The sequence below is a fragment of the Pomacea canaliculata genome, linkage group LG1, assembly GCF_003073045.1.
Source record: "Pomacea canaliculata isolate SZHN2017 linkage group LG1, ASM307304v1, whole genome shotgun sequence".
NCBI lineage: Eukaryota > Metazoa > Mollusca > Gastropoda > Architaenioglossa > Ampullariidae > Pomacea > Pomacea canaliculata.
Genome location: NC_037590.1, coordinates 29483748 through 29506993, shown reverse-complemented (window position 1 = coordinate 29506993; position 23246 = coordinate 29483748). Strand labels below are relative to the sequence as shown.

At 38.4% G+C, this 23246-nt stretch overlaps 1 protein-coding gene across 2 annotated transcripts; it reads left to right on the top strand.

Annotated features, from left to right (window-relative positions):
• Window positions 1–908: 908 nt before the first annotated feature.
• LOC112564398 (meiosis regulator and mRNA stability factor 1-like) lies at window positions 909–22151 on the top strand. 2 transcript variants are annotated; one of them, XM_025239189.1, is made up of 23 exons: window positions 909–1042; window positions 1672–1888; window positions 2727–2844; window positions 3247–3410; window positions 3852–4024; window positions 8102–8205; window positions 8870–9540; window positions 9982–10191; window positions 10354–10532; window positions 10640–10720; window positions 11049–11205; window positions 11541–11713; window positions 12333–12499; window positions 12767–12981; window positions 13394–13532; window positions 14536–14627; window positions 14992–15037; window positions 15405–15607; window positions 16002–16229; window positions 16573–16776; window positions 17302–17581; window positions 17850–17999; window positions 18248–22151. In XM_025239189.1, the coding sequence occupies exons 2-23, from the start codon at window positions 1691–1693 to the stop codon at window positions 18640–18642; spliced, it is 4347 nt and encodes a 1448-aa protein (XP_025094974.1). In that variant the 5' UTR covers window positions 909–1042; window positions 1672–1690; the 3' UTR covers window positions 18643–22151. The 2 variants fall into 2 exon arrangements, with proteins under 2 accessions (XP_025094974.1, XP_025094966.1); XM_025239181.1 differs by having other exon boundaries at window positions 8867–9540.
• The last annotated feature ends 1095 nt before the right edge of the window (window positions 22152–23246 follow it).

Here is a 23246-nt window from a genome sequence, read left to right as displayed (position 1 = left end):
AACCAAAAGAATAATCCGTCCTCGCTACGACCTGTGATTCAGCGCTTGGCCGACAATTCGTTGACAGTTCCACGGTTGGGTGACAATGGAACACAATTCGAGGGTTGATAATTAAAGATGATGGAACACAATCTGAGCTTGCAGAAAAACGAGACACCATAGGTACAAAGCCCTTTCGGCCATGATCGAGCTATAGACACCCCCACTCCCCGTCACAGCTGGTCCTCCAAGTAAGTGCAAAGCAATCTCCGTAACACACTCAATCGAAGTCACTAACAACAAACCACCACATTAAAGATCAAAACCCCACATGACAAAAATTTAACAGGTTAGTCTCTCGCCCACCCCTCTGCATACATATACAGAGACCTCGATCCTCGCAGCACATCTGCGTACTGGCCTGCAAGCCATCAGCCGGTAAGAACGGCGACAGGAAAAGTCCTGTAGCTACCCAGCGACTCAAGTCAGGACAGCTTTTGTCGCATGCTGAGTATGGTCTTTAGCGTATATCGTATGATGCGAAGCGGGTGGACTGGCCACACCAACCCCCGGGCCTCCCCCCCCACCTTCCACGGCCACCCCAGCAGCATGCGACACTTACCTACCTATAGTCTGCTAAAACTGGCACCTCCTGGGGTAAGGAAAGAGTGACGCGAGCTGCTTTCCAGAGGGACGCACCTCGCGTCAGAATGATACTTCTCACGTACTCAGGGTCGACACAACCAAAGCTGTACTTTGAGGCTTACTCGGAACCAACGATTCACTGCTTTGCCAAGCAGGAGCAGTCAAATTTCAAATTTTAAAAATCCACAACCTTTATTTGAATGATGTTTAAAAACTTGATGCCAATGTTCTTAAGTTTTTAAGATTTACTGAACTATACATTGATGCGAGTAACTGGAAAGTTCGCTATACCCAGAAGCGTAACCTTGACCTCGCAAGGGAATGCTTCCGGTTTGTGTTGTTTACAAAAGCTTGGGAAATGGATTTCGGTTGAAGGTTCATCATATTGTTCTGAGATAAATGAATACTGCTTTCCCAGGTCTGTTAAAGGTTTTTTTCGAAAAGTGTTTAATGGAAGTTACTGAGAGTTTTTAATCTTTTTTGATCAGGTCACTTCAGTAACCGTATGTGTAGCTTCCTAATCGCATGAGAGCACAGATCGAGCACAAAACGTAGGCATCAGTTTTAGAATGATTTTTAACTTGTGCGCTTTAAGAATAGCTATGGATTATGTAACATTTAATAGTTTAAACTTACGAACATTCAGAAACTGTGAAATGTAGCGGCGAATTATTTAGACAAGATATTTGCTTACATGAGATTCTGATCGATTTATTTGGAGAAGCTTAACAATTACTGATGACAATCACGAACTAATATCCCTGGACTGCTTGCAGACGATTGTTTTCCAGTTGACTGCTAAAACGAGGCATTAGACGACATAACTTCCGGTTTATACAAGTCCTTGTAACAATAAACTCCGAGTAACCTTGTGTATTTGATCAAAATAATATTGACTGATGGAATAAATAAGGGAGTAACCTCTTATTTTGCTACTGTCAAACACTGCATGCAGAATAGGTAAATGTGTAAAAGGTAATATATATTATTAGATCATATTAGTAATTTACCTCATACTCTTTATTGTGATTTTAATTCTTGGATAAGTCAAAGAAGAAAGAGAAAGATGGCAGAGAAAACTACTGCAGTTGGTGTATTCTGGGACATTGAGAATTGCTGTGTACCACGGTTTATGCCAGCACTGTCAGTTGTTCAGCGGATACGTAATGTTTTCTTCTTTGGACACTGGGAAGCTGAGTTTATGTGTGTATGTGACATCAACAAAGAGTCAAAAAGTGTCATTGAAGATCTCAACAATGCTCAGGTAAGTGCATTTTCGCAGTGTAGGAAAACAACCTGATAGTTAAACATACAGTGAAGCAGAGTACAGTCTGATTCACAGCACCGTGAGGTCACCATTAGCTCAGTAGGTTGTGGTATTGGGGCCTCAATAGGTATGCTGGGGCAAGGCCATGAAGACAAATGTGGTACAGCCTGGCAGTCTTGCAGTCAGTGCTAGTCGAACTCAGCAGCCATTGGTAGATATCTTCTCATGCATGGCTTTCAGGTCTTGCAATTATTATTACTTAGATTTCTAGAAAACTTGGAACATTTAACATTAACAACAGTGTATGTTATCAGCACGCTAAAGAGACTTTTTTAAGTTATGTAAATATGGCAGATTGGCATCAAAATTAATTCTTTGATTATTTCTAGAATAGTAATACATGTGTTTCAGAACAGAGAAGACCAAAGATTCATTAATAATACCTCTTAATAGGTATTTGTAGTGTGCAACACCATGATCAAGATAGATCGCATTCGCTGAATACACTGAAAGAGCTAAGGAGAGTAGTAAAACAGCCAGGAGAGATTACAATGTTTGAACATTGTGTAGGTATGAGTGTCATTGTAGTGAGTGGATACGGTATGACCACACACTTTCTCTGTAAAGTATTGATCTGTGTATGCCAACATAATAGAACACAGTGTATAACAAAATATACCTCTCTCTACATTATTGTTTGAAATCCCGTGGTACTGAGAAAGAATGTATTTTGACTTATCTTGCTCCTTACTATGTGAGATGCACTGAACTGGTTAATAGAAGCCTTATAACAGTCAATTTTAACATTTTTGAGAAACTTTTGTCCATTTTTCAGGTCAATGTTGTGCATATCAACGCAGGTAGCAAGAATGCAGCAGATGACAAACTTCGGCAGTGTCTTAGAAGATTTGCAGATTCTCATTCACCAAATTCTAAAGTCATTCTTTTATCAAGTGAGTGATTGTGATTATTAAAAGCACTTTTACGTTTGGTAATTTTGTTATATTCTTTTTTAAATCACTTTAAAACATAACTGCATACAAGCATCTTGGCTCACTACCATGTCAGCTGGCACTAGATCAGTTTTGTTGAGAAACATTTAATCCGCTGTCTACCTACCTTCTTGCTGATTCTAAAGATGGAGCCTCTAGTCTTTGTTTTAAGCATTAAAAGCATGGGCATAGAGTATATAATTCATCACAGGATTTCGTTGAAAGATTTCTGTGCAAGATTTGAGCCCATCACATTTAAAAATACTACTACCTTGATAAAGAGAAACAGTACTGTATGGTGATTTATTTCCTGATATGGTTTGTTTACAAAATTGCTTTTCTTTCCTTTGCACAATTGTCTAGGTGACGTGAATTTTGCCATCGATCTCTCCGATTTGCGACATAGGAAACGCATGCACATTATACTTATTCATCATGCACATGTACACGAAGCCCTCGTGGCATGTGCTCATGAACATTACATCTATGAAGACTTTGTTGCTGACATTCCTCTCAAACCACCAAAAGTGAGAAAATTAATTACTTTGCATAAAGTGTGAGCTGTGTAATGTTATTCTGCTTATTTTTTGTGAGCAGTTGGATACTCTGGTGCAACTAATGTTGTAATCACTTTGCCTGCACTTTAATCACTATAGGATTTCTTTGACCATTGGCCTAGTCATTGATTGTTATGAGATGGACATGAGTCTCATACAGGATCTGAGGAAGCACTATACCCTTAGTCAAAAGATAGCAATAACTAAGTTCGAGATGTTTGATCTGCAGAATGTCATTAGCTAATCTGCTGACCTAAACTTGTCAGGGAAAAGCCAGCATTATGGTTTTTGTTAAATAAACCAGGTCATTTCATGTCAATTTTTGTTCATTTATTAAGATTTTGGCTAAAACCACGATTAATTTAGCAGTTTTGTTTACTAATGAAAAACATGTGTTGATAATCTTGAAAGGAATTGCAGAATTGGGACCTGAAACTGTCAGTGCAAGGATTCCCACCTAACATAAACTTAGATAAAATCAAGAGGCGCTTGCTTTTTCTGTCCAACAACTGCGGTGGTCGTGTCCTTTCTATTTCACGACAAACTGCCATTCTCATCTTTGCCAGTCTGGAGTCACTTACTAGGTAAGACTTTTAAGTATTTGGACATGAATGTACAAGTTCATACAGTCAGTACATGTTGACAATAGTGTTACAATATACAGCAGGTTGAACAGAGTAGTTTTCCCAAGCAAATTTGCAAAGAATGAGAAGTTCACTATTGGTTATATTTTATTATGGGTATGGGGTTTTGTATATCTTGGTGATCATCGTAGATTCAGCTATTTAGAGAGGCATTTAAGACATGGGGAACCACTGCATGGTGTCAGAAGTGGGACCTACCCAAGGTCAGTTTGGATAAAAGTTTAGCAGTATCACTTTGTCCACCAATCAGAACCTAGAGAAGAGAAAATCTAAGTAATTAATAGCTTCTGTGTTTGTCTTTTATTACTCTTCTGCACAGTTGTTTATCCTTCTATTCTTCATATGTCTTGTTCTTGTGCCAAGCGCTGAGAGCATGCTTCTTCATGAACATGACTATGCACAAGATAAATCAGTTTATTATTGATTCCTACCATTTAATTTCATTTTGATAAGGTGTACTGATAGTGCTGAAAGAATAAAAAAACAACACTTTGTCCAGAGAGGAATCTTGGCAAATGAATAAAATCTTCGACATCCTGTCTGACTCCATCAGAATATGGAATGTAATGTTTATGAATTATTCTCAGGGGCATAGGTCATACAATAAAATTCTTGTGTCTTTTTAGTATTTTTTTTTTTAATAATCCAGGTTTAATTCTGTGAATTGGATCTTTCAAGAGCTATTAAATCACTAGTGCTAATCTCTCAAGTAGTGCCTTATCCTTGTAGATTAATTAGCTATGGGAGATGCAAGTCAAATATTTACAAAAATTGAAAAATAGATAAGAGTAGGTCACTTGAGACAAAATCATCAGCACTGTTTACAAAAGAACTGTGCAGAGATTTTTGTACAGCGTGAATGTGTTTCTTTTTTGTTCAATAGTCACTCATAACAGAATGTTGTCTTTAAATATCAGTGCAACAGAAAAAGCTGAAGAAGCAAGCGTTTTTTGTTTGATAGCACATAGTGTTTTATGTTGACTTTTTTCCCTTATTTTTCCTATTACTAGTCGCTTTCCAGCCAACAATTAAAATGCCGCTTAGGCTATAATAATATCTATATTGAAATAATCAGGGTTAACAAAATTATTTCTGAAAAGGTCAACATTGTATGGCATTATTAATATCTGGATAGAAGTGATTGAATTGTCTTTGAAGCAAGATAAGAAATAAAAACTGTGCCATGAAATAACCTGGAAACCCCCACACACAGTCATTGGTACCCCCTCCCACACACACACATATAACCCCCATACTAGAAACAAAACAGTCTCATTTGCAGTTTTTCTATTTTGTTTGTTTGTTTTATTTTTTTGCGTACAATTATGCCGTAGCCAACTGTCTCCAGCCATGGCAAAAATGGTGGAGCACAAAGGCCGGGTGGTGGTGGTAGATGCATGTGATGTACTGTAGTCAGCTTTGCACACTAAAACCATGGATGTGTATAGGTGGACTGCTGTCTGTCAAGACTAACGCTTAGCCTCTTGCGAAGTTCTCAGCTGTTCGTTTCGGCGAGCCTAAACAAAGAATGTGACTAAACCGGAAGCTTTGTTGTAGTCTCATGCCTCGTTTTAGTACTTAATGTGAAATGTGTATGAACCGGAAGCTTTGTTGTAGCATGCCTCGTTTTAGTAGTTAACTAGAAAAATCGTCTGCCAGCAGTCCAGTAATACAAGTTCGTTCGTGCTAAAACTGTATCCTACCTTTAACACTAACCCGTCCCCAATCCCTAACCCAGAAGTACGTCCTACCAAATCGAAAGGTGACTGATTAAAGAATTGCTGTCATGTCGCCCATCCGTGCCAGCGACACGCACCCATCAGCACTAGTGCGCACGTCAATAAACAAAACGTGAAGTCCGTGCATCAGCTCTTTCCACCTTCGTCACACTATCTGCTTTCTCGTCTCACTGCGTGCATCCTGAGGCTGTCCTGCGGCGCAGAAAGAAAAGAAAAAGCATATCTTTGGAGACTCGGGACGCACGCGCACTTTCTGTCCTGTTCCAGACTGTCCGAGTAATCCTACTGTTCGGTTTTTTTAAAGGTGAGGGGCTAGCTTGACAAACGGTTGTGCAGGTCAAGAGGCACCGATATTCACGTGACTTTTTTGTGGGGTGTGGAGGAGAAACGGTACAAACAGTGGTCGCTTAGTTTTTGTGGTCCACATCATAGTTTTTTTTAAAAAAAATCAAATTTGATAGCATTATGGGATGGGCATAGTAGAACTGTTAAAAAGAGAAGGTTTAACTTGGCATTTTAAATAACATTAACACTATAGGTACAAAGTCATAGAGGAGAGGTGGGGGAGTACATTTCGGGTTAATTGAGGGTTGGAATGCGTTCGTTGGCCTCTGTTAACGCACGTTTCGCTACGGCTTCGTCAGTTGTTCAAGTGATGGGAAGGGTTTCATTGTAGTTTTTTTTTTAAAGCCCATAGTTTTGTGAGACATGCTCACCAGTTGAGCACACAGGTCACAGCGAGCATTGAGGCAGTAAGCGCTGTTCACACCGTACTTAGGTAATGGCTGGATTAACAGTCCTAGTGAGGAAGGCTTAAGAGAAAGTGAACCTGTAGGAATCAACTTGTAAGATGGGTGATCTCACACCATTGGAGAATAACAAGTTTTACAAACCTAATCCAAAAGAAAACAACTGGATAAGGTAAAAACAAAAATGTTTATGGCAACATATCAATTTGTGGAATGTATTTTATTCTACCTAATTGCAGTTTTTGTTAAGAGAGGCTAGCAGTTATTTTCTGTGGGAGAGATTTTGCGGTTGTCTATAAGCTCCAGCACAAACATTTTAAAAATTTGTATGTCTTTTTATTTTCTTACATTGCCCATTATTATAAAAAGTTTTATGAGTATTATTTTGCGGATTTTAAGTTAGGAAACTACAGAGAATTCTTGATTTGATTTCCATGGCCACGAATGTGTGTGTATAGGCATGTTTTAGAGAAGACTAACCTCCTTAGCATGATAAAAATAAAACATTAAAATGACTGGCTTATAACTCAAGACTACGAAGACAAGAGTGGTGAAGTTTGCTTTTATTATTTCTGCTCTGAGGTAAACATTAGACCAAGAAACCTATATATTTTTGGATAAGAGAAAACTTGAACTATGCAATAAAAGTAATGAAATTCGCTTTCCTCATGTTTCCTGACGATGCCACATCATCATGGCCCATTGTGCTAAGAGGGTTAAGTAAAACCAGGGGAACATTACTTATAGACAGCAAAGCAGTTTGGCATGTGTTCATTGCTGGGCATTAGTTTTTGAGAGCAACTGTGACCATAAAACTTTAATTGGCCATTAGCTTCTATAAATAAAATGTCTTGTCAAGAATGATTTACTGCCACTAGCTTGATAAACAGGTGGAACAAATGTGACTTTGGTGGAGGCCAGCCTTACCGATTTTTTAAATGATGTAGAAGAAAAGAAAACCCCTAAAATATCTCTGTCACCTGATTTGTTAAAGGCTGTTTATTGATGGGACAAATGCCACATTCCAATTCCATATTCACTGCTCATATCCACTCCTTCTCATGACTGTACTTGATACCTTTAAGCATCTAGTTTTTAAATCTCAACATTTCTTCAAAGTCATCTCAGTACCATATAAGTCACATGAAACTTGAAAAATACTCCAGAAAGCTTGGTAATGGGAAGAATAAATGGTCTGGTTATACTTCTAAATTAAATCTTCCAGGAGGTAACACACCACTTAACTCATGTTTACTTGCATTGTACTACAGCAGCTTCATCATTAATAAGAGTAGGCAGTTGCCAACCCCACCTCCAAAAAAACAAATTGCCACCATTGGACAGGAAAGATTACTTAACATGTGCAATTCAAACGTCACACTCATTTCCAAGGCCCTCTCTAGCATTTCTGCAATGGTGTAGGTTGAATGCACCTTCTGCTGCCTACCCACCTATGTCTGATTTGAGAATTTATTGGCAGTTGCAGGCATAAATGTGGCATTCTGCTGATAACTGTTAATTTTGTCTAGGGCCTGCAAGCGCATGGATGGTGAAGATGTGTTTGGACAAAAAATAACTGCTACCATCATTTCTCCAGAAGTAATTGGTTTCAGTCAATCAAGTCCAATAAAATGTGAGTACAATACATTGGTTTGTCCTACTTTAGGAATATTCACCATGTGAAATATTGGCATTGCTGTGGTTAGTAGCATGAACATGAAAAGCACACATCTTGCATTGTGCAAATGCAGAACTTGGTGGGTGCCAGTCCTTCACTGTTTTACAAGTTTATGCATGTCTGTGTCCATAAGTATTTTCAGACTTTATTATAGTTTTATTATGCATTGACAACAGTTGTATGGCAGAGTTAACGCCATTGAATGTAGATAGGAATTTTTTTATTATCAGATTGGGAATCAGACATCAATTATTTGTGCATGTAGAGCTAACGTAAAAAAAGTAGAAAGAGGAACTTACTTTGGATGTAGAGATTAAAAGAAATTGTGAGATATATGAGACTTAAAGCTAATTTGTATTTTTTTATGCATCAACTCTTTTTCTGTCTTTGCTCTCACTCATGCACATGCGCATACACAAACACACAAATTTTAAGAAGAGCGAAAGAGTACTTACATGTTTTCAGTAAAACAGAACAGGACATTATTTGTCTTGACATTTCCAAATTGCATATGTAAATGTGCTTTTCTTAGTGTACAGGGACACCATAATGCTTTGTTTTCCATCTCTGAATCTTGACCAAAGCTGCTTATGATTGGCTCAACTTCTTTCTATAGCAGGTATAAAAAACATTAGTCCTGGAGGACATCACACCCTTTCATCTGATAGGCATTGCCCTGCACCAGGTGGGCCTGGAGACATCAGCGTCAACAAATCTTCCTCAGAAGGTGGTTTTTGTACACCAGTGATCTGCAATGATGGCAGTGGTGGCAGCAGTAGCACATATAGTAGTAATGGCATGCACAACCTAGCTTCAGAAACAAATATTGCATGCTCTCAGGAGGAACCTCTTCATAAAGAATCGTATAATGGGGATAAGAAAATTTTATCACAGTTCAAAGAAGAGAAAATTTCTCAAAGTGTGATGATTCAGCAGCAGAGATGCGAAGAGGAGGAGGAAAATGGCGTAAATATGAACTCCACAACAGGCACAGTGCAGGCAGTGTCACATACATTAACCAACGTATTCCCTGCTATAAAATCTCAACCCCCAGCTATAGTTCCTTTTACAGTGCTGGATAGTGCCAAAACATCTCGTACTGTAGATGTCGCAGGGGCCTGGAACTTATCCAAAACTGTTAACTTCACTTATCAAACTATGTACATCCCATACATTCGTCCACACACAGTTCTTTATCCCCATTATGGAGGATACGTCACCACCAGCCATAGGCCACTAGCATTCCACCAGGAGCGACCGCGATATTATAGTACCAGCATGGTGCCACAGGTAGGAACAATTCTTTTGAACAAATTTTGAATCTTCCCTTACACCTGGGAGTTGGGTAGCTTTAATAGCTGGGTCTACTTCGAAAAAATTGGAATTACCATACAGGTGAAGAACCAGGGCTCTAATCACCAGGCTGACATGTTTTTCAATTTAAAAAGTATTGAAAGATACTGGTCATTTATAATTATCATTACTTGTTTTAAAATTTTAGCAATATACAAGGCTATTTGTAAGTGAACTTATTTTATGACTGAAATTGATCCATCTGGACTATGCAGACATGTAAGTGGGACAAATTGTGTCATTTAGAACAGATCTTTTGAATAAGAATTTTACACCCTTAAAGAATACATTGAAGACTGAAAATGTGTAGTTAAAGCAGTTGATTTTCTGTAAGTGCTTCTGATGGTGTCATTTTGTGTATGCATGTATGTTTTAAAGGTAAGAAATTTTGGCCCAAGAAATCGCCCGCACAGCTCCTGCAGTAATCATGATGACTTCAATGACATGGAAGAAAATGAGTTTTGTTCTGGTAAATTAAGCAGTGAGAACAGTGGGCCGGTGAACCTGTATGTGTCAAACCTTGACTACAATATCAGCAGTCGAGAGTGGCGAAAGATCTTAGCCTCCACTTTTCAACCTCACATTCAGGTACTAAGATACAAATATGAGATAGAAGAGAGAAAATATGCTGCATTTTTCGAATATTAACCTAACAGTAGATAGATATTCATATGAAAAACAAATTTTGATGAAAAGAATAGACTACTTCTACTTTCATGGTCTTAAATCATGCTAAACTTGTTTTTCTAGGTTCTTGGAATCTTTGTGCGTACACAACCAGACAATACAACACTGGCTATTGTTAAAGTAGCTTCAGTAGAGGATGCTCGGTTTGCAATTTCTCAGTTTCATCGTCGGAAGATTGGGTACAAGCGAATACATGTCTCTTTGAGCAATGACTTTGATCAAACTCCAGCAGAAAGCACAAGGTGAGGAACAAGAGGAGGTCTGTGTGTGTGTGTGGAGCTTTCTAAATTCTGGTGTATTTGTGGATAGAACTAATGAATTGAATGAAATTTGTTCTGATTATTTTCAGAAACGAAACTATATCCATTTTGTCTGAGTGCAAAGACTTCACCACTCCAGTATTCAAGTTCATCGAACAATATGAGAAGAGGTCTGTGTTTTGAAAATTACCCATTTACACTATATGGGAAATAAATGATCCTGTACAGACAGTGATTTTAAATTGTGATTTGTAAGTCTGTTATAATGATGAATTGTGTACAGAGCTGGTCAACATTCCTCCTAACCTGAGGTAGTCTCTAGTAAGTTGACCTAAAAATAAGCTTTGTTTTTTACTACAAAATGATTGGAGACATATAAATAATGTATATGTGTGTGTTTCTTTCGTTTTTTTGAGATATGGGTTTGATGAGTCAAAAACATGCATAGGTCTTGATATGTTGTCATGTTTCTTAGATATTTTGATTTTGTGTGTGCAGGAGTCACAAATCAATGAGCGTATCTGATTTGTATAAAATGAAGGATGTAGTAGAAATAATAGATCGCGGTGGAACAGGCCGAATGGTACGTCTTGTCCCTGGTATATGCCCTAGCCCCGTGCCAGCAGAGTTAAATCCCAACCAGACTACAGAGCAGGTTGAGGATCTTCTCATTTACAGCTGTTCACATAAATTTTGCAAGAGATATTTTAGGGATGATCAAATTCGTAAATGCATAATTCAAAAAAGTAATTAGCAAAAACTCTTGTGATGAAGTAACTTCAAATGTTTATGAAAGAAATATATATAATAGGTATTCTGATTGTTCCATATTGCAAATATATTTTTAACCATTTGCATATTAAAATTCAAAAATCTAATGTGACACATGCAAACAAGCCTGCTTTCAGGTAGAATCAAGATTGTTGCCTGCTTCCTTCAGCTTGTTTAATAAATATATATAAACTGGAAATAATTTTACCCATCAAATAGGAAGACACGAAAGAGTTGCCTGTTTGCCACATCCATTGTCCAGAAGGAAGCCTACAGCATTCAGAAGCTATGAATACACACATGCTACCACTTGTTCAACTCCAGAGGAAACCATTTGCTGCTCACGTACATTCGTTGCTTCTTGCCCACAATGGCATAATGCCCTTGATGAGGTGAGGTCTTGCCTAGGTGTTAATGCAATAGATTATAGAAGTGTTTAATATTTGTCTGGTGTGATGCTATTGTAATGCACATTTTATTAAATTTCATTGGCAAACTGAAAAAAGTTCATTGAGAAATTGTGCTTTAAGCTAAATAACTGAGCTTAATCAAATACAAAATGCAGAATCTTTATTTTATCCAAGGTAATGAATATTTGATGTTGATTTCAGTGGGGTTTTTTGTGTCAGTTGACATTGCTACTCCTATGCAGTTTCTCAAAAATTAAGTTTGAATTTATCACATCATCATATAGGATAGCTGTGGTCAAAGTTAGATCTAAATAGGGAAAGAACAGAATAAAACAATACATTGTGATGAGGGTGATCTGATGGTGCCTTAATACAGTGCAGGTTAGCTGTCCTAGGTTCAGCTTTACATCTCAGGCACACTGTTTTTCCTCTGCATGTGGCATCTGTTTACAGGCTGCCTTGTTTGCTGGCTTGGCGTAAAATACCAATTCCCCCCTCTCCTTCCTTGTGATCCATTATATCAATAAATAATGTCGCTTGTCAATGTTTTTAAATGAAATAAAGCATCCATATCATCAATATGAATTGGTTGTTACTGCAGTTTCCCTGTCTGCTACACAGCAGAGTTTGATTTGCTACCAGTAGTGACTAGTGGTGGGGTGTCACTAGAACATCTCTTGTCATGTGTACCTGGGGTAGAGATCACCATTTCCTCAAAGGGCACAAAGGTTATCAGTTTCCAGGAGAACAAAGAGCCTCCAGGAGCAGGTGAGGTGAACTGTAATATAGAGAATACTACCAAACTATGGCAGCTAGCGTGAATTAAACCTTTGAATAAATACTTAAAAGCATTTATATGAAAAGATTAAAAATGTTCATTACAGTTTTTTTCAGGATTCATTAGTAGCTTAGCAATAAGACGTTTTGAAGTTTTAGTTTAGTGGATGTATAGATGGCGCTGTATGATAATTCCACCTCAGTAAAATATTTAGTATTGTGAAAGATTATAGCATGATGTGACTGATCTGCACGCAGAGCCATGTGGCCGCAGCAGTCCAATGTTGTCGCAACAGATGGCACAGATCAGTCGGGAGATTTGTGATTTGCTAAGACAGTCATCTCACTGCTGCTTGCCTGCATCCAAATTTATCCCTTCTTATCATCATCACTTTGGCCGCCAGTGTCGTGTGGCTGATTATGGTTACACCAAACTGGCAGAGCTGTTTGAATCTTTGCCACATGTTTTGCAGGTAGGTGATAGTTCTATGGTAAGAAGCCTATTTTATGGCACGTGGGTGTACATGTACCACTTGCAATTAGCATGTCAAGGGACGGAACCAATATTAAAACTATAATAACCTAAGGTTCCTCTCGAGATTTGTATTACTTAGCTGCTGGAGATTTATTTGCATAAACAATAATGGTAGTTCGAACAGAATTAAATGATTTATGGTAGAATGGATTCAGCTGAAAGTTCTCAACAATATATTCTAATCAGCCAGATAAAACCCTAGATGCTAGGATTTAAAACTGTTGGTTATCAATTCATCAGAGAACAATAGTGAAATATTTCAAGTAGTACTGGCCAATTCTATATGCATGTTTTGAGCACCTCATATTTGCAGAGATTTTACTTCAAGAGAACTTTCTCATTTTTTTTAGGTCTTGGGTATTGGTGACCGCAAAGTTCTGACCCTAAGTCATCGGGCGCAAGTAAAACGCTTCACTGCAGATGCTTTAAAGGTGCTTAAGGTTCAGCCGGGAAAACAGCTTTCTACAGAAGAATTTCCAAAGGCTTATGGTGAGGTGCTAAGATTGATGATACATGTTTGTTATATTGCTATATATGTTATATTGCAATGGGTATGAATTAAGTATATGATGTGTTAAGCCTGTAATGTGTTAAAGGAAAATAAATGTAAACCTACAGAAAATCTTCATGCTAACACGGCGTCAGCAGGCAAAGACATTCCACAATGAAAGTACTGGCCAGGGCTCAGTACCTGTGTGCTTGTGACCAGGCCAACTTACTGGCTGTGGCTCACTTGGATAGTGTATAATTCTCAATGTTAGGAACATGGATATAGGCTGGAAAAGAGAGAACATGCCAGGCTGGGTTGAGGCCTGGATCAACAACAAAACAACTGCACTCTCTATCAGCAAGCTCTTACACCAGAGTGGCATAGTGCAGCAACTTGCCCACGAGCTAAAATGGGACTAGTGGGACTGGCAGGGGTCAGATGGACAGGATTTGGGAAACAACAACAGATGATGGACCCAGCAGTGGTACAATGGGGAAGACACCTGACATGAATATAGCATGGGCTTCCTCATGCACATCAAGGTGGCCAGAACCATCATCAACTGTACACCTGTATCCAGCAGGCTAATCTTCGTACATGTCTCTTCTAAGCCCCGCAGTGTCACCAAATACCACACATGGAGACAACAACTAGATAAGGTTGTGAAGCAGTTCTGAAAAAGGTCTTTGCCCGGTACGACACCTTGTCAAAGACTATCCTTCAAGGCGCCTTGGAGGCTAGTTGATGCCACAGTAGCCAGAGGAAAACTGGTGTTAAAGACTGGACTTGTCATCCTGTGCTGGTCCTGCTCACTATTGCCTAAAATAGGGAAGAGTGGTGGGTCCTTTGACCATTTCACCATACAGCATGTGCTCCCCCAAACCAACAGGTGGAGGTCAAGGGACTACTGAGTCAATTTGCAGTGAAGGAATTATTTTTTTAAATCCATTTAGCTGAGATAAATCATAGTTTCATTGTTGCATTGTCTTTTCTGTTCTATAGAACAAGCTCTTGCCCGTCCATTTGACATAACACACTATGGTTTGGCATATTTGGAAGATATGTTTATGGACATTCCAGCCACATCTATTTTGGTGAGTTGAGGGATTGAAAAAAATTGTACATGTGTAGATTTAAATGCTCAGTTGAGCAATGTATCTGATTTTTTAAATTTTTTTTTAGTCACTATAGTCACCCACTAATCATTCTTCTTGACCAGGTAAGTAATAGCTGAATGCTTGGTATGCTTTAAAGAAATGCTGTCTTTGTCAGATAATTGATATGAAATTTCTGGTGCAGCTGATTTTCAGCCAGTGAACACTTATAAACTAAAGCGGTCCTTTAATTCACACCTTACTACCCCCCAAGCAGGTCAGATGGCCATAGAATGACTCCTGTTAAAGCAAATTTAAAATAAACACTACCTGTTGTGTAACTAGAGCATCTTATGCTTTTCAGATCACTCTGGAAGATAACAAGACAATCATGGCCATACCTAAGAGAGGTTGGTTTTCCTTATATCTGTATCAAATACTTTTTTTTAAACACTTACCAGTGAATCTTCTCTGTGGTTTGATGTAGTTGATGTACATTCTTTCCAAAATTTTACTTGATATTTCAGAATAGCGTCAAAACTACTGACAAAATTTAACTGATTATGCAGTTAGTTGCATTTAAAATGAGTATTCAGTTATTGCCTACCAGATTCTTTCACATTCGGAGTGCATGCATTTTAAAAAGAAAAAAACTGAGCTAAAACATTCCCATCCCCAACATGTCTCCCTTGACCCCCAAAATAGGTGTTTAACCCCAAAGTTTGTTGACGAGTATTTAGTGTTAATGTATACTTCTTACATTCTGCTTTTTTTTAGACCAGACTCCGGAAGAAATAGAGCGGACAAAACAGTTTGCTTTGGAGGTTGTTGACTTGCTGAAACATAATCCACAATGCCGCATGGCTTTCAACAAATTTATTCCTGCTTATCACCATCACTTTGGTCGTCAGTGTCGTGTGGCTGATTATGGTTTCACTAAGCTTACTGATCTCTTTGAATGCATCTTCCAAGTAGTAGAGGTTAGAACATTTGTATTTACTACATCATCTATGAATATTTGTGTTTTGGTTTGGTCTTTAGCAGGTTTTTCTTCACATCATGTCATATTAATAGTTATTGAAAGCCCCCTTGCATATTTATTAAGATATTTTATTATAGCTTTCAGGGAAATTGATGGAAATCTGTGAAAAAGAATGTCACCTGTGAGAAGCTTTGTATTCTTAAAATACTGTTTGTGAGGAGTATATAGTATATTAGAAAAAAATGGTTTCAGCCAGACAGCTTTGCTGTACTAGCTATAAAACTTTGTTTTTATTTTTTTAAATGATAAAATGTTTAATTATTTAATGTTATCTCTTATCCTTGTATGCTAAAAATTCAAAAATTTTGGTCTTGTATTTTTGTGACTAACAGATTGTAGAGGAGCAAGAAGAGAGAATGCTTAAGCTCACAGCTCCAGAAATGCGAGCTGTCTTGGCTGAGCAGATGATGGGACTCCTGCGGGAACAGACAGATTATAAACTGGCTGTAGATCAGCTGCTTTTGGCATTTCAGCGCCAATATGGTTTTCCTCTAAGATTAGCAGATTATGGTGTTGGGACAGTACCAGCACTGTTGGGCAAAATCAAGCATTGTGTATCTGTAAGTGCTGGCTAATATTTTACACAGTTGTCTGTAAAATCTCAAGGATAGCTGAATGTGTGTACTTTTCATGACTTTTCTGATGCTTAGTTCATGTAGGACTTTCTATTTTAAAGTTATTTCAACTCTTCATTGGAATATTTATTAATCTTCCAAATAAGTTGAAAATGTTTTAGTAAATTTGATATAACTGAAATGCCTGGCATTAAGTAGATGACTATTCAACAACTTCATTGTCGAAATATTATAAATGGTACTGATTACAGGTCAGTAGTGTTAAGGTTAAGAATCTTCATTTATCTAAAGAACTTTTTAATGGGCTCTGTTTTTTCTGCTATCTTAGATTCAGAAGCAAGGTGACATAGACTTTGCTGTGCTACGCAATCAGAATAATCTTCCAACACTTGCACTGAGAGTGCTGCAGCTTCTGATGGATCAGAGTGGAGGCTGTCTTCCCCTTGTAGAACTGTGCAGTCGTTACAACAGCACATTTGGTGTTGAGTGTGATGTTCAAGCTTTGCAAGAAGAGATGCTAGATTACGTGCAGGTAAGTTTTGGCACTACAGTTTCTGTAACTGTGACTAACTCCTGCCACATATTATTGTTAGTGAACTCTTTATTCCATTGGAAAAAAAACCCCACAAAACACTGCACATTCATGGGTGTCATTCAGCTTGCATTTCTTTTAGGCTTACTTAACTGTATGTAACAGTGCAGTCCACTCTCACATTTGGCTCATGTAAATATAGCTTAACAAATTTTTTACATAAACCCATTGTGCTCGCTACCATATGGGTAATGTGCTTTACAAATTCATTTTTTTCATAGCAATTCGTATCAGTGATCTTAAGATGGGACAGGTGTCTAATTATAGAGGTAGAAGTATAGGGTTTTTTTTAAAAAAGTTATGCATATACTGTGAAATATGTATGAAGTTTTTGTATTTTATTTAAACACGTGATCTCGTCTGTATAAAATACATGACCTAGAACTATCTTTAATCTAAATTTTTGTTTCTTTTTGGGTTAAGATGCTCATAAATGATTTGTATTTTGTGAAATGATTTTTGCAGATATCTAATGAAAGTGACGATGGATCAGCTGTCATACGACTAACTGCTTTGCAGACACTGGGCCGTGATATCCGCAATATGTTGAGAAAGCTTGGCAGCGTCCCACTTGTCTCATTCAGTCGGGTGTATTATGAGGAATTTTCAGTGGAGCTGAAACCTGCTCTCTACCGATACCCTGATGTGTCAAGCCTGCTACGAGCTTTGCCTCACATTGTAGTTTTGACTGGGAAACATAGCAGAAAATCAGTAGAGCTGTCTCCAATTTTAGGCTACTGCATGGGTTAGTAGAAGTGATAAATTGCCTCGGTTGTAAGATTCTTTGCATACTTATGTTTTGTTTCTTGTGTACACTTCCATTTATTGTTGACTGTTGCAGATAGATCATTAGATCATTTAAAGTTAATATGGTAAGAGTATTTTTGTATAATGTGCCATTTGCTTGTCTGTAGTTTTACACATGATTATGCATAGAATGTTATTTTCTCTAAAGCTGTGTGTTTAACAATTGTGAGAAAAAAAAAAAAGGAAAATTGTGGTAATCTTTGCAGAAGACGAGGAAGTGGCATTCATCAATGCAGTGGATAGCACTCCTAGATATGAAGATCATCTTTCAGGACCTCTTCCATCTGCACTACCTTCCCCAGAACTGAGACCAAATGCCAACATTCCTGACCTTATGAAATTTGAAAAACAACCAGGTAATTCTTAAAAAACATTCTTATTATGGTAATAGTTATATCATCAAGTCTCCTAGATACAGAACTGATGCAAAGGAATTTCAGAATGACCATAATAAAAGTGATGGCAAGATTGTTCATCAGTTATGCTTTGAGCATCTGTGATAAAATGGAAAGTAAAGAACAGTTGTTTATCTGTTTAGTGTCTTTTATTTTACTGATATAGAAATGAGTTTGTAATATATGTGTGTGGGGGGGTTTATGTGCAGATTACAGTGACAAGATGTGGGAACTCTCAGCTGAAGAGAAAAGGGGACTACGCACCCCTCTCTGCCGAACCCCAACATCAGAGTTGCTCCAGCTTGCAGTTTGCAGTCTTCCTCTTCCCCCTCCTGCTGAGCATTTGTTCCCAAACAATATCCCACTTACCACAATCTTCCCACCACCGCCATTGCCCAGCAGAGACAGCCAGGTTGACATGTTAGATTCTTGTTTCCAAAGCTCTTGCACAACTTTATCTCAGGAGAAGATTGAAAGGAACGAGGAGTTTCCTAGAACTCAAAAGTGGGAAGAACTTGTGCATAGTGGATGGTGGCAGCATGCAAAATCAGAAATCCCATCAGGAATTGGAGTTGGGCATGATGGAAGCTGCATTAAAAGATGAGGTAATTATTAAAGAGCTCAAAGAATTGCTAGTCCAAGAAAAGACAAACAGTACTACCTTTATGCTTTCTAATCTTGGGCAGAACATTTACTCATCAGATGACACACAAGCTGTTGCCAGTGATGGTGGTAATGAGGAGTATCAGCATGGTATCATGTTTTCAAGGGACACTGACAATGGTCTTCTTAGCTCAGACAAAATCTTCCAGAAAAGTAATCACATTCACCAGGCACGTCTAGAGGAAAGAAACATGGCTCTGGCTGCTTTATGTAAAAACAAAATGCTTCCACCCCTCTCTCATGGTAGAAGTGAATCAGAGATCACTTCAAAGCCTTTGCGCAATAACTTAGCATTTGAATGCTTTGAAAACTATGTACAGCCATCCTGTACAGCTTCCCCAAGAAATGGTGCTGAAGTAGGTTATCCCCTTGAAAGTCTGACTAACGTAGATATACCATTTGCACCAGAAAAAACTGTTGTGTGTCCGCCTGACTCGATCGCATCACTTCATGAGAATGCAGATGAAGTTAAAGTGGAGGGATTGACTAGCTGCTTAGTATCTGAAAATGAAGCTGCTTTAGAGGAAGGTGAAGTGTCAAGCTCTTCCAGAAAAAGCCCTCTAGAAGAAGTAAGGGATATCAATCACTGCTTCCCACTCGCTGTCATGAAACCATCAGGTGATGCTTTTCAGAGTTAGAAAATGTTGTGCAGATTTGGCTGGTGATGCAATTTCATATGCAGGTGGCAGTCCACAACTGAATAGGATCTCACTTAGTCAGATTCTCAGCCCAGCCATCAGGAGATGACTCATTCTCTCTTGGGCAGCCACTGGATTCAAGCTCTGTTCGGTCAGAATGCAACTCTGATTCTGCATCTTCTTTTGACTCTCCTAAAAAGCACCCACGCCGATCACGTATTGCTGCAAAGTTTTTGAACCCATTGTAACAAACCTTTAATGGTAAGCTGCATTAATATGCATGAGCTTGGGGCATTATCTCATATTTAGAACGGGAATGTTTTCAAGTATTACCAGTGTTTCTGGTATGTGTGCTTTAATCAGCCATGTGAATCATTTTCTTTTTTTTGTAACTTTGGCAGCTAATTTATTGTCGGGGTTAGTAAAAAGCAACTGTGCTTGTATTTCAGGAACCTCGCTGGTGGTACGGGTCACAGAACTAAATACTGTTACAGATGTTTCATAAGAATTATATCTTCTTTGTTTTCAAAGGCTTGGCAGCTGAGACATTTTGAACTAGTAGAGTTACTGTTCATAACATTTTTTGTTGATAGCACACATGCCAGAATTGAATGGTTTTAGGCCATTAACAAGCCAATCTGTTAAGTAGGTTATTCTTTGGGAAATCATTTGTTTTCTTTTTTAAGAAATGTTATTTTCCAAACTGTTCTTGTCTTCAGAAATCTTTCCCCAGACTTTTATCTGCATTCCTCTTTAAGCTTTCAGTACATTTTCATTCATTTTCTCAGTACACATTCTTCAGATGGTCCTTGATTCTGTTTTTTTTCTTAAAGTGGACAGTCTTTAGGTGTAAATCCACCAGTTCTTGATTCTTTGTAAGAATTTATGGCTGTAAAATGTATTTAAATTTGTTCCTGGTCCTTTTGCTGTCATTCCTTATTGCCTTGTTGCAATTTATAGTGATTTGGTCTAGATGGTCCAAGTTTACTCAGCAATAGCTGTCATGCATATGGTTTAAACGGGTGATTGTGAATGAATCAGGAATTAGGCTCAGTCTTAGTAATGCATGCTTAAGCATAGAACTGTATTTTTAAAAGGTTTCCATTTCCATTGGAACTGGATGAATAGCCTTTTTTTAAACATTTTTGACAGCCGCCCAGCAATATTGTGACTTTTTTGGTGTGTTTTTTTGGCTTAGTTTCAAGTACATTTCTTTTCCTTTATGGTATGTGAGTAGTCCATAAATGTCAAGCTGTTCTGAAGGTTAGTGCACTACCCTCCCAAGTCCCCAGTGTGACCACAATGATGGCTGCAGCAAGTCCCTTTTGTTTTTATTCTTCCAGTGAGTTGACTTCTTACAACTTTTAGTTTAACATTAAAATTCAAATAATTAATGTGCTCTGTCCCTATAAAATATCACAAGTTCATAGCTGTAATTGCCTGCTCATATTGTTAGCAGGTCTGCTTACCAATAGGGCCCTAATCTAAGGGTAGCAAGAAATCAGGAATGCCTTATCCATGGGCAGTCTTTAATCAGAGGAAAATGGGCTGGTGTCAAGTCACTCTGGCTGGGGAGGAAAAGGTGTTAAGATATGCCTCGAGACATGTCTCGTGTAGTATTAATGCACATGTTTAAGTGCATTATATAGTGTGTAGTGATGTAAGTCATGGCCCTTGGCAAGATGCAGCTATGGGAGATATGTACCTTGGATTATTTACCTCCAAGGAAGCAGTGGCAGAACTCTGGGTTACACAGCGTGTATCCCATATAATGCAGTGATACAGTTACTGTACCTGCATGATAAAAGCCGGTTTCTGATTGTGGAAGTGTTATGAGAGGCACATTATTTCTTTCTCAGCCGTGCTTCATTGGCCAGAAAATGAAGGTATAAAATAGCTTGTGAATGTATGGTTTTTAAACAGTAAATTTCACATACAGAGAATATAGAACTCTAGAACTTATTTATAGTTGGGAAGTAATACTAGCCTCCTTCCTTGATTGTCATTCTGCCATGGAGCTGCCCTATTTATAATGTCTGGGACAGAAAGCATGTTAATCATAGATCTTTTCTTTAGTGTTCAATATACATTTGTCTAAATTTGCCCTCATCTTTTTTTCTCGTTTGTACTTTGTATTTCTCCAAACAAATATGTATATTAGGCATTTCCTAAAAGCTAATTCTGCTGTCAGCATTTTTTTTTTTTAATTTTAGGAGTCGGAATATTGTGTATCTAAACAAGAATGAATAGTTATGTCACACCTGAGCATATGGCAAATGACCATATTTTTAGGTTCGTGTCTGGTTTTCAGTAAAACATCCATCTATGGCTGTCATATGGTTATAGGCATATGTAACTGCTACAAGTGCCTTTTCCCTTTCATTATTGCTCAAGAGAAGCAACATCTTGCGATAGGTGGGATTCCAGGCACAAGTGCTAGAGACTGATTGGTATTTACAAGCAGATATTGTGAAGTAGGAAGGATAATTTTGAAATTGTATTAGAATGACATTGCTGATGAATTTTGCATTCTATTATGGAAGACCATAGAACGAAATTTTTTTTTTTGGGGGGGGGTGTTAATATTAGACATTACCGGGAAAAAGTTGTTGTCTGTGTCTAGAGGTCTTTAAGAAAGTTTGACTGGTAGTAGGTGTTGTTACCAGAGAAAAGAAGCATTTTGAAGCGTTCGTGAATGCAGTAAAGCATTCAAATGTGTTCACAGTACATGTATTTGGTTATCAGATGTGACACCAAAGAGGTGAACTGAAAACCGCTGTCATACGTGAATAAAAATTGGTGAGGTGCTGTTGGGCATTTGGTTTACCTGTGAAAATTTTGTGAACTTTTGAAAACTAAATGTTGTAAGCGCTGCAGCGGACACACAGTTATCGAGGAAAATGTGCGTAAGCCAGATACACGACAGGCCTGATACATAGCCGCTTGCCAGTATCCAGCTAGTGCCATGCACTGTGCACCCGGTCCTGTGAGACCACCTTAGAGATAATAAAGTAAAGTTACTGGCCAAAAACTGGTTCTCTACACCTTACGGATAGCTGTTATTAAACATGGTTTACTCATTAGCAACCTTCAAACCAAACGACCAAAAAGCAAAACCCAGGCATAAGAACAGAAAAGCTTCGTAGCAAACCTGAAGTTCGTCAGAGAATGGCAATGACGTACCACTGTTCCCACCTTCACCTACCCCTTTGTCGGAGATCGCCTTTAACTTTGCATATCTGGAAACTACTTGTCACGTCTGGATGCATATAAATTCTATCGAAAGTTGTGAATCAAACAATGGTTTGCGTTTTTGTTTTTTCTTTTTTCTTTTGCAGATATCGGTAGATATAGGCAATATAAACCTAACTTGTGCATTTCAGCTTCTAAAAACCATCCGTTAATTATCCGCTAGCTAAGTACGAGATTCGCACCTGCTATCAACGAGCGCCACCAACAGTGTACTACGTCACGTTGATACACCATTTACAACATTGCCAGCCGTCAACATCAATCAGAGCGACAGTTCGGGTTATCCGGACGTTGAAAGTCAGCATTTCTCGTGTTAAAGTAGTAGTTTTTTCAGAACCACGAGAAATGCAGACTGTCGGCATCCGAATAATCCAAACTGTCGCTCATTCTCTCTGATCGGTGTTGATCGCAGGCATCCTTGTGAATGGGTGTACCAACGTGACGGAGTGCGCTGTTACGGCGCTCGCTGATCACAGATACAAATCGTAGCGGCTAATTAACGGATGGGGTTTAGAGGCTGAATTTTACAGGTTAGTTTTATATTGCCTAGATCTACTGATATCTGGGGAAAAAAACGCAAACCATTCAGGTTGGTCTTTAAGAGCCCAGTCGCCGCAGCGTTTTGTGACCGCAGTTTCTCCTGCAATGTGGCGAG

Excerpts from the sequence above, each read along its gene's own strand:
- LOC112564398 (XM_025239181.1), top strand. The coding sequence starts at position 1,691 with ATGGCAGAGAAAACTACTGCAGTTGGTGTATTCTGGGACATTGAGAAT. Across the intron at positions 8,206-8,866 it reads TCAATCAAGTCCAATAAAAT|CAGGTATAAAAAACATTAGT; the intron begins GTGAGTACAATA and ends TTCTTTCTATAG. Across the intron at positions 17,582-17,849 it reads AATTTTAGGCTACTGCATGG|AAGACGAGGAAGTGGCATTC; the intron begins GTTAGTAGAAGT and ends TAATCTTTGCAG.